Raw genomic sequence first — 12,424 nt, forward strand, 5'->3', positions numbered from 1 at the left:
CTACACACTGGGTACAGTGTACACTGCTTAGGTGATGGGTGCACCAAAATCTCAGAAATCACCACTAAAGAACTTATCCATGTAACCAAATACCACCTGTCCTCCAAAAATCTATTGAAATCAAAATTAAAAATTAAAAAAGAATTCAACAATAGTACATGTCAAGTGACTCCAATGTCAATAATACTGCAGAATGTATGTCAACAGCAAGAAAATTGACAAGTATCTATTTCTGACTCTACCTTCATGGAGGACCTTGTTAAACCCTTTTACTTCCGACTGCCAAAGATCTGCCTACCAACACCATTCCTCACTACATTCCTTTTCTATTCCAATGGCATGGAGACACTGGGTGAGAAAAGCATGCAATCTTCAAGTTCAGTGTGTTCTGCCACTGTCTTTAGTCCAGTGTAGGTGAGGGATGAGAAACACCTTCCTGAGCCTGACCAGGTGTATCTTACATCTTGTCCAGTTTCTGCAGAAAGATAAAGTAAAATCCATCTCTTCCACATGGAATTCACAGCCTATACCAGCTCCTGGTAGGAAAATGCTGCTAAGCCAGCAGCTCTGGCACCCTGGGAAGAGAATGAATCCCTCTTCTTTTCCAGGTCTGTTAAAGTAGGACACTTTGTCTTTTATGCCCAGATCCCATGTAAATTGAGGAAGAGTAAAAATATAGATATGTATAAAGATGGGCTTCCTCCAAAATGAGAGCTAGACATTTCTTCTTAGAGCTATAAGTTCTAAAGCCAGTTCTTGTCCTTGGAGATCTAAAAGGAGATTTTGAGTTTGTGCCTGATGGATAAAACAATACCCCTAACAAATGGTTTTAACTGTGAGGTTTCTTACCACTACAGAGTTCATATATTTAGTGGTTTCACGTTCAAACGTTTCCGGTAATTTTAGGACACTGTTATTAAAAAAAAAAAAAAAAAAAATCAGTTTGTGCTGAAATGTTATTTATAACTGTCCCAGAGTCTGATAATGCCCCAGTAGTACATACTAGACCATGGGATCCAGTATCAATGACCAACCCAGGAGAAAAGACTGCACCGTCATGAAATCTATGGAAGATGTGGCCTGCTGCTTCTACCTGCCTATACAGGGAGTCACCCCCACCTCTCCACCTCCCTACCCCGTCTCTTGAGCATGGAGTGGCTATGCAAGATGATGAACTACTGCCATTCCTAGACCACACCCAAGGTAAGTAAGGTGCATGTTCACATTTAAAGGCCTACAAGTCAGTGTGAGCCAAACAAAAATTAGGCAGTTGAGTCTAATTCAGTTCGTTTACTCTACCTCAACTTTCTATTCCGTTTCTGGCTAGATTCTTTTGAAGGTAGCGAGGTAAGGTAGGCCACAAGAAATAAAAATAAAATCCTAAACCCCCAAATGACTGAACAGACCCCCTCGTGGCCAAGGAGACCCCAGAGAAATGTTAAATACCGAGTTCCAGGCCATGACAGATTGTGAAATCGGAAACGCCTGGTCATACCCCCTCCTCGCCAATCGGCATTAGGCTTTCTTCCCCAAGGGTTAAACAGAAGCCAGCCCTTTTGAAATATTCACTCCACTGCTTCACTGCTGATATCAACCACGGCCTGCCCCTGCCCTTCTCTTTTGCAATTTCAACACAACCACCAACCAGTGTTCCTTCCCCAACAAGAGACCACCAACCACAAAGTGGTTCTGGTTCTGGCCAGGCTAAGGCTGCACGCAGAGAGCCTTCATGTCCTCTGCTTCACCCTTTGATGTATAGGGCCTAATTATAATACATTTAAATGTTAAGTCTCTAAACCAAAGTGAACATGGACCCATGTTGCATACATGTTTTGCTACTACACATGCACATGCCACTCCTTCATGAATCTTCATAACTCCTCCTGTAACCTGTTGGATAAGTATATTTGGCCACCCCGTGAAAAACATAAATCCCTTTCTTATTCTTCCCACCCTCAAAGTGCTTATTTCTGGCTTCTGGCCAGAGGTTACACTTCCCAACCTGTAAGAATGGTCATCCTGCAGCCTGCAACCCTTTATGAAAAATAAAGGTCTCCTTTCCAAATGTATGGACCTCATCATACTTCTCTTGACTGTTCAGTGTCACCAGTACATGAAAGGAAGAGAAGGCTCACTCATAAACTCGGATAAAATTAACACTGGGCTCATCTTGTTATATGCTGGACTCATCTTGTTTTGTTGATGAAACAAAATGACTGGACTCTGGAAATGTTTCAAGACATGATTGAGCTGAGGATATATGGGTTTTTCTGTTTTCTGGTTGTTCAGAGCTGTCATATTCTAGAACTATGAACTGGGGAAGTCTCCAATAGCCATATTTTTCCCCCATCCCACAGTCCTACCAGGAAGGACCTTGTGAAAATTAAATGGCATTTTAGGAACAAAAATACAAAACCACTGAAGCAAATTTCCTTGATCTGTTCATTCTCCTATATCAAAAGAATTACCATATCAATTCACAGTCATGACCAATAAGAAAAGTACCTGTACCTATAAGGATAAATCTGAAACAAATGTGCAGAAGTCATGTAATTTCTGAGATGACAATCTTTGATATTGTCTGAGCTTATCTTATCATTTTATAAATTAGAAAAATGAAGCCCAAAGAAGTACAGTGACTCACCCAAAGTCATACTACTCCATTAGCTCTCATCACCCTAATGATGAACTCATAATTATATGAAAAAAACCAGAATGATATAAATGAGGGCTATCAATGAAATTAACTAGGACATCCAATGTCTGGAATCCAAAATAATCTCAAAAACATGCAATTGATTATTTAAAAATAATCTCAATCTCAATCATACTTCAGAGTCCCAAAAGTAAAGACTCTTTTTTCAATACTGAAGCACCCAGACACTCCTGATTTCATTAGCATTTTCATCAGCTCTATTTTAGAACTTAGCATAAAAATACCTTCTTCCTTTATCGTTATCAGCAGCAAGCATCAACTTCCCATAAATCAACTCCACCTTCATATTGTGAGGCCACTTAATCACCTCACATCAAATTTTATTGCTCAATACCAATGTATGGTTCAAAAAATTAAATCTTCAAATATAAAATCACCAAACTGAAGCTTAATAAGATTAACTCTATAGTATCTGAGAAGTCTGTGCTAGAATTAGATTCATTCATAAGGATTTATTAAATAATCAGTTACAATAAAGTTTCCATGAAAGAATGGTTACGTTTACGAGTGGTCATGTACTCTAAGCCGAGACCTGTTACGCCATCCAAAAAGGGCTTTCAACATTTCCCAGAAATAGTCTAGTCTACAAAGAAGCCTGATCTTGGGAGCATTTTCCAGTATTTAACAATCCCAACTCACAACTTGAGTGTTCCCACTAAGCAGACTGATGTAGAGTTCAGCCTTTTAAAGATAAAATGGCTAAATTCAAAGAACTTGGTTTCAGGAAGTTGTGACATGTAAGGTAAGCAATGTAATACCATTCCCCAGCTCAACAAAATCAACATATATTCATCAATGACTCCTTTGTCTAAGAGGCTATATTATTATAAAGCTATGGTGATCAAAACATTGTGGTATTGGCAGAAAGATTTGATCCATGAAACAAAATAGAGAGACCAGAAACCTCCCCCACATACTTTTGGGGGAGATGGAGACATTCATTATCTTAATGGTGTTGATGGTTTCATGACTGTACACATATGTCAAAATTTCTCAGACTGCATACATTAAATATGTGCAGCTTTATGTAAATTACGCCTCAATAAAGCTTTGTTTTAAAAATGTCTCTATCCTTTTTTTTTGGTTAATGACAACAATTGGCCTTTCTATATTCCAGCAAATTGTTACCTATTCTTGGCTGATACCATTTTTAATTCTATCTCTTCCTTCTATTCCTAGCTTCTGGACAACTTTATACCACCCCTATTATCCCCACATCTCTGACTTTCTTGCTATCAACAGCACCAATGGCCAGTTGTGGTGGCTCACGCCTGTATTCCCAGCACTTTGGGAGGCAGAGGCGAGCGAAATACTTGAGGCCAGGAATTTGAGACCAGCCTGGCCAACATGGAGAAACCCCGTCTCTACTTTAAAAAATAATAATAATACAAAAATTAGCAGGGCCTGGTGGCACATGCCTGTAATCCCAGCTACTCAGCAGACTGAGGCATGAGAATTGCTTGAACCCAGGAGGCAGAGGTTGCAGTGAGCTGAGATTGCGCCACTGCACTCCAGCCTGGGCAACAAAAGCAAAACACTGTCTTAAAAAAATAATAATAAAATAAGAACAACAATGTATATAACCCCAAGGGATTCATCATGATTGGTTTATGCCAATTATAGTAATCCTATTCCCCTTTGCTTTCCCAGAAATGTGGAGTGGTCATGTGATCCAATTCTGGCCAATGAAGTGTAAGGATATGTCTCCTGGGGACTTCTGGGATACATTTCCCTCCTGGATTAAGCCCATCCTGCCTTGGATGTGGTTGAGTGAGGATGTAATGATCAGTACTACAGCAGCTATTTTGCTACCATGAGGCACAATCCTCTGGATTATGAAAAGGAAACAGGCTGAGGACAGGAGAAAGGAAATAGAGAAAAAGCCTGAGAATTTGACATTGTTGAGCCAGGGCACCAAACCAAAATTTGGTTCTCAAACTTTAATAAGCATAAAGAATCACCTGGAGAATCTTGTTAAAGTGCAGATTTTGATTCAATAGGGCTAAGTGGGGCCTGAGAGGCTGTAGTTCCAATAAGCTCCTAGGTGAGGAAGATCACACCCTGAGTAGCAAGATTTTAGACTTCTCATATTGTGAATAATTAAATGTGATTTTATTGCTTAAGCCACTGTTAGAATCCTAATACTTTCACACCGACTTGCTGGAGAATTTTCACTCCACTGGGTTCTTTTAGAAAAGGAAAAACACGGCCGGGCGCGGTGGCTCAAGCCTGTAATCCCAGCACTTTGGGAGGCCGAGACGGGCGGATCACGAGGTCAGGAGATCGAGACCATCCTGGCTAACATGGTGAAACCCCGTCTCTACTAAAATACAAAAAACTAGCCGGGCGAAGTGGCGGGGCCTGTAGTCCCAGCTACTCGGGAGGCTGAGGCAGGAGAATGGCGTAAACCCGGGAGGCGGAGCTTGCAGTGAGCTGAGATCCGGCCACTGCACTCCAGCCCCGGCGACAGAGTGAGACTCTGCCTCAAAAAAAAAAAAAAAAAGAAAAGGAAAAACACAATTCTGAGACTAGAACTGTTGCTTAAGCGATTTAATTCCAAACTTCTGCAACATTAGGAAATAAGTTTGAGAAATAAACCAGTTTACTCAAAGCCAACCAAGATTTGAAGACATTGCCTAGACCTGAAAGATCATTTTTTTCTCCTCCTCCTCACCCCAAGAAACAATTCACTCAGTCATTCAATTAGCCCTTTTTTCATTCATTCAAACATTAACCAGCATATGGCAGATGCAAAGCACAGTGCTAAGCATTGAATGCTTAAAAAAGTAAAGCACAGACCTTGCTAACTTGATAGGAGCAGGTAGAGAAGATAAAGGAAGGGCTGGCTTACAGTTTTCACATCATTGGTGCCAATAATTCCACCAATCTCCCCCAGATCTTTCAACAGCAAATTCAGGATCTCAGTTGCCCTTTTCTTCTGGTGGTTGCTAAGCTCTTGTAGCTGGCTCAGCTCTCTCTGTGTGGTTGTCAGTGTAGTCTGAAAAACAAATTTCAACAACAAATTCAAAGGGTTGCCCATCAATTTCATACACTCTACATTACACATAACACCATCATGTAGAATGGATTTCTTTTACATGACTTACATGACTTCAACCTAAGAATCCTTTTAAGGCAAACTCTCACATAGCACTGCATTCTTGGATAAGAAGATGAACTCTTTATCAACAAGTTATATCACATGGCCTGATACATTATATGTCTACATATCAGATGACAATTCCAAGTCAGGGAAATAAGTTATTAAAAATAAGTAAAAGCCAAAAAAGAAGTCCTTAAGTTTATAACATGTAATTGCCTCTTCCTGCTTACCAGATATTCTATGTCAGTACTACCTGTTTCATTTCAGGGTCTAAACTTACCTGCAAGGGTCCCCACCTCCACTCCTAAACAAACCTGCTCCCTCGGCCACCTCCATATTCCCACCTAAATTGATAAAGACAGATGGGTCTAGAATAGATGGCCCAGAGGTAGTTTAATAAGTTTAGAAAACAACTTCAAAAAAAAAAAGTCTTCAAATTTTCAGAGTGAAGCTGAATTAAACACTCTTCATCTTTTTTCTAAATTAGGTTACTTATTACAAACCAACAATAGGTTACTTATTAAAAACCAACAAATAGTTGGTTTCTTATTATATAGCAGAAGCTCTATTTTCTTGTCAAACTTTAATAAACTCATCTCTTTTTCATCTTTCATGCATCTTGCCAAAAGGTATGTATTCTTAACTAACGTTCAACATCAGGAAAACAGTTATCTATTTATAAACTTCTCCCATATGCAGCTAGAGCATTTTTAAACAATCTGTCTAATTTTAATAGCCTTCTACACCAATCTAGTAATACTTTGGTTTCATGGCAAATGAAGAACTGTATTTTGAAAAATGTTTCATTGTTTTAAGAAGCAAGTAATATGAAGGACTAATTAAAATAATCCGATAGAAAACACTAAGCAGAGGAAATCTAAGTCGCCCCCTTTCCTAAGTGACTTTGGAATGAGTTTGTTTTATTTTGTTTGGTATTGCCAACTGCTTATGTCATCTTGTTTTTAAAATCCTCAGAGGCAGTAGTCCCCATCTTGGGAAGCTGCTAGAAAAGTCTTCCTCCATGCAGCTGAATGTATGCCGTGAGGAGCATTTCCTGTCAGCCTCACAGTCGGCAGATCAGCATTCTCCTGTGCCATCTGCTACTTCTTTTTAAACTGGATGCTTTCCACAAGGCAGGCTGGGCACAAGCCCAGGACACCAGGCCATTGGGTAGAGGTACTAAGGACAGCAGGTTAGAGCCAGTCAGCTTCTCCACCACCCATTTTCCAGGTAGAAAAGGACATATCCCACCCCGCCATGCCAAACACTCACTGCTCCTGCTACCGCTAGCTCACTGCAGAACCTATGGCGTCTTTCATTTGGAGAATCTGGAAATAAGGGAATGCGCAGGCTGAAGCACTGGCTTAAAACAGAACAGCAAACAAACAAACAAGGGCAGCTTAGTTCCAGGCTCCTGAAGGTAACAGCCAGAACAAAAAGCTGACTGGAGGGAATGGAATTCATTCAGGAGGGTATAAGCAAGAAGAGTGAAGTCCATACCTTCCATGGGACCCCACTCTTGCCAGTAGCAATGCTTTGAGATGTATGTATTGATACTGTAGCATATGCACAGATCTGCACTAAGTGCTTTACATAAACTGTCACTAATCCTTATACCATGCAAGCAGCATGTTATCATCACCATTTTTACAGATAAGGGAATGAATACTCACGAAGCTTAACTGTCTCAGCTAAGGTCTAAGAGTTATGAAGTCAGACTTGTAACTAAGATTTTTCTGGCTCCAAAGTCTGCACTCTTGTGACTATTCCCACAAAGCATCCCCACTAATGTTATCAACTCTCTGGATATAAAACAGTCATGATGTGCAGTTCCAGGATGAGTGAACAAGTCACTTGCATGAAGTATTTCAATTGTTGGAGGGACCTCAGGGAATGCATCTAACACTGAATAACTATTCAGCTACTGCCTCCTTATACCATGTCTGTCAATGAATATCAATATGAGTACAGGAATGGCAGCCAAGGAAGTCCCACCCCCTAGACACAAATGCTCCAACCGTTTTCTGGGCCAGCTCGTCTGTCAGCTGCTCATTGGCCCGGGTCTTATCCTCCACTTCCTGTGATTTCTGGTCGTAATTGACAGCCAGCTCCTCCAGGGCCTGGAGAACTTCTTTCACCTCATCCTTGGCTGCCTCATTTTCAATCTGGAGACGTGTCAGCTCCTCCTGTATCTTCTCATAATCTCTTCTTGTGGAAGCTAAAAGCTGGGGAAATGAGATGGCATGGAACTTGTGAATCTAATGTTCAAATGTTTATGTTCTATGCTGTATCCAAAAGTAAGTAATTTAAAAGCCAGATATAAGAAAACAAGTTGGAAAAGTTCAGGATGATGGGAAACCCCACTGTATGGTCCAGACGATAAAAAAAATAAAAGAAAAAGACAGATATGTTCTCATTGCAAAATCTGTTTTGTGTGCATGTGTTTTGTTTTGTATGTTGTTTTCATATGTTGTTTTGTTGTTGTTGTTGTTAGTTTATAGCTGTATACCCTTAACTCAAAGAATGAATTACACATCAAAAATCACTGTATTTTATAGCTATTCCATATTTTAAGCAAAGGATGGGGCCAGGCGCAGTGGCTTATGCCTGTAATCTCAGCACTTTGAGAAGCTGAGGCAGATGGATCACCTGAGGTCAGGAGTTCAAGAACAGCCTGGCCAACATGGCAAAACCCCATCTCTACTAAAAATACAAAAAAAAAAAAATAGCTGGGTATGGTAGTGCACACCTATAATCCCAGCTATTCGGGAGGCTGAGGCAGGAGAATCGCTTGAACTCGGGAGGCAGAGGTTGTAGTGAGCCAAGATCATGCCACTGCACTCCAGCCTGGGCAACAGACTGAGACTTCATCTAAATAATAAATAAATAAATAAACAAACAAACAAAAGATCTGAGTCATTTCCAAGGAAATGACAAGGAATAACACTTACATAGTTTTTAAATGTTATCAGGATTTCACATTGTAAACGGGTTGACTTCACAATCAACTAAAACAGTGTACAAGAGCAATCGGTCACCTTTTTTTAACATCCATCATGAAGATATAGAAGGATGTACCCCAAACATTATCATTAGTTAAAAGCGAATTCTGGGCTTGCCGACACTTTCGTTCTTTGTTCCTACATTGGTTTTCCTATATTGAACAGATACTGCCTTGATAGTATAGAAAAATAAAAATGTTAAGGAGTTTTAACAGTAACAAGAAGGAAAGTTTATCTCAGGCAGCTGTGCCAATGTGGGGGAAACTGGAGTAGAATGGGAGGTAGAGGGCAGGAAACTCAGGCAAATGGAAGGCCTCGACTATAGCTAAGAGAGAGAGAACAAGGAAATATGGTTCACCTGATTATAAAAGTGTAGCTTGTCTCCCTACCAAGGGAAGTGTTTGGGCAGGGGAGGTAATCATTGCCCTAACGAGATGGAGAGGAACAAAGAGGAAGGAAATGGTTACAGAGTCCTTTATGCCTACAGAGGCCTGGGACTGAGGACAGGAACCCAGGCACCTGCTGTCATTGCACAGTGGGATTCAATCCATAGCATTTCAGCAACGAAGCAGAAAGCAACTTAAAGCACAAAAGAGAACAACACTTAAACGGTCCTCAGCAAGGGAATTATTAATTGTGCATGTTTGATAGGTTGGCTGGCTATCCTTTGCTTAGGTTCTTGTTTGTAAAATACTTGGCAAAACACAGTGTAATAAAAACACTTACTGAAGAACTGAATGCCTTTGGGGAGAGACTGAAAACAATTTGCCTCCTTTTTAGTGTATTAAATACATGCTGACGCAGTACTCGGGCCCCGTTCTCTTTGCCTTCCCCTCCTCTACCTTCTATTTTTGTTTTTGTTTGTGTATCCCTACAGGACAGCAGGAGAACATGGTGTATATCAAAGATCTGAGCCAGCTGATTGCAAAACTGAAGTAGGACTCAAACAACAGGACACAGTATAGTGGGTATTTGGAGGCAGAATCATCCTTGCCCAAGGCCAGGTGTGGTGGCTCACACCTGTAATCCCAGTGCTTTGGGAGCCAAGGCAGGAGGCATGCTTGAGGCCAGGAGTTCAAGATCACCCTTAGCAACATAGAGAAACTCTGTCTAAAAATATTAAAAAGCTAGCTAGGTATGGTGGCACACTCTTGTAGTCTTAGCTACTTGAGAGTCTTACGCGGGAAGATCACTTGAGCCCTGGAGGTTGCAGTGAGCCATGATTGCACCACTGCATTCCAGCCTGGACAACAGAGAGACCCTATCTCAAAAAAAATAAAAATAAAAAAGGATCATCCTTGCCTGATCAATCAACCAAAGGTCTCTGCCCTTCCAGGACAAAGTGTAGCCACTGGCTACTCAATCTCAAAACATCAGGGGTTTTTGAAAGTCAGACATGTATTTTCTAAATTCAGTGATAATCAGCTTGTAAGAGGCAGTGAAGGGAAATCTACCAAGAAATTTCCCCATGATTCTGTGATTATGAAAAGCTTCTTTGCCAATTAGATTCCTGGAATAAACATCAACAACAAAGAGTAATAGAAGAACTTTGTGGGAAAAAAATATATTGCATTCTTTACCTCGTCCTGATCCAACATCTGTTGCTTCAGCTTTTCAGCCAGCTGGCTCTGCTGGTTAATTTCATCATCCTGAAACAAAACATCATTTTGTTGTTGTTGTTGTTAGTTATGTCATTTTTGATATCCCAGTCTCTCAATGACAGGTGGCTACCATAAGCTTGCTAATAAGAAGGAAGGAATGGTGTGGCGTTGCTGCACAGAAAACAGACAGGTTCCGAGATCTCATTCAGTTAAAATACCTCTTCACCCACCTTTCTCAGCAGATGAAACAGCTGAATATTCTGGAAATAAAATACCCTGCACATTCAACTCAATTCCTGCTCATTGAGAAATCAGAGATCTAGGGTTTGGGAACTGAAAGGGACGTTAGAGATATCCCTCCCAATTCAAAGATGTTAAGAGTGAAATTCCTAATTCAAAAAATAAAGGAGTGAATTTCTATCTAGCTGCACTATCATATGTTACTGTTCCAAATCTTGTCAAACACATCAGTAAGCAGGAGTGCTACCACCGGATCAGTAGGGAGAGCCAACGTTTCCACTTCAAACCGGAGAAACATGAACTGGAGATTTGGCATTGGAAGACCTCCCTCTCGACTGGAAGTTAATTTTCTTAACAATTTAAAAACAAACAAACGAAAAAACCAAAAAACAAAAAAACCTCAGGGCAGCTGAGGGGCAGAAGCATTCATGCTTACTTTCTCGGCTGTCACTGAAGTGGGAAAGGCAAATTCTCTCTTCTCTCTCTCATTTTCTGCCACTAGGTGTTGCTGCCACAAAAGCAAGGGTATTTGCTGCCTATCTCTCCCCACCTCCCCTTAGACTCGGTCCACCCCCAGTGCAGGCTAAGCAGCAGGCAGATGACGGCTAACTACATAAAAAACACAGTCTTCGTTGCATTATTTTCACGACTTCAAATAAAATTTAAAACATAGCCTGGGAAGATAACAACCTGCCTTCGAGGGTCTAAACAACAGACAGAGTCAGATTCAATTGAGCATCCTTGGGCACTTCTTCGTGCCAGGTCCTGCCTAGGTGTTTTCATCAGCAGCCCAGAAAAACACACCCTGTACTGTGCCTTTTGCCTTTTCCACAGATGAAATCCAACCCAAACTTAAGGGCCTGGGTCACAGAACCTCAATGTTCCACAGGATATTCCCCAGCCTGTTTGGTGGTATCTATGCATACCTTTGAATCATGTTAATTTAATGTCACAAACTAATGCATTCCATGGAGAAAGAAAATTCTAAAATCAGCCATAAAGCATTCGAATCTCCTTGTCCTTTATGTAGAATATCATTTGGCTTCGCTTTTCTGCTCAAAGAGATCCTGTTTCTACTGAACTCTTTACACCAATGTTTCTTTAATGGTTCTATTTTCCTGCACAAATCATATTTCTGGCGGGTGAGTTAGGGAAATTATATCAGAATGAAACCTCCAAAAACTGGCACTTCTACAACTAGAAGACTATTCTGTAGATATATTTTCTCTTCTACTTTATAAACTTAGCATGTCAGTTACCAGGAACGATTTGTGTTTATGTTCCTGAGCACTTAAATATTAAACAACTTAGCATAAAGGATTCAAAGAGTTTACCATTGGAGAGCCACCATCTCTTCTCCTGGGACAAATGGACAAGCACTACAAGTGATATAAACCATGAGAGGAGAGAAATGGAGTGAACTCTGTCCTTACACTGTGCTCATTTCAAAGCCTGAAGATGCAGGCTTCCTCCCAACAGTTGACAAGCTGGGATGCAGTGATTTTTAAGGTACAGTGAAAAACCAAGGGCCCCTGGCCCCACCTGGGAAGGATGAAGAACAAGGATGATATTACAGAAGACGTGGATCACTTGTATCACAGACATTTCCCAAACTACATTTACCCTTTATTAGGGCAACTTACCTAAGGAATTAATGAGATCCACTGTGATTTTTTTTAAAAGTCTTTCAAAACTTCCAGAATAATAAGCTGTGCTTATATCTACACATTCAACTGCATCTCTTAGAACATGCATAAGCATG

At 40.6% G+C, this 12,424-nt stretch overlaps 1 protein-coding gene across 1 annotated transcript in view; it reads right to left on the bottom strand.

The window, feature by feature from the left end:
• The window catches only part of KIF5C (kinesin family member 5C), a 158,379-nt gene that overhangs the window by 42,290 nt on the left and 103,665 nt on the right, over nt 1-12,424 (bottom strand). Inside the window, exons 13-15 of the mRNA XM_017879100.1 lie at nt 10,402-10,470; nt 7,838-8,044; nt 5,568-5,714 (exon numbers count right to left, since the gene is read on the bottom strand). Coding sequence (XP_017734589.1) covers nt 5,568-5,714; nt 7,838-8,044; nt 10,402-10,470 — 423 coding nt within the window. The remainder of the gene's footprint in view (nt 1-5,567; nt 5,715-7,837; nt 8,045-10,401; nt 10,471-12,424) is intronic.

The sequence above is a fragment of the Rhinopithecus bieti genome, unplaced genomic scaffold (genome assembly GCF_001698545.2).
Source record: "Rhinopithecus bieti isolate Rb0 unplaced genomic scaffold, ASM169854v2 scaffold_11587, whole genome shotgun sequence".
Classification (NCBI taxonomy): domain Eukaryota; kingdom Metazoa; phylum Chordata; class Mammalia; order Primates; family Cercopithecidae; genus Rhinopithecus; species Rhinopithecus bieti.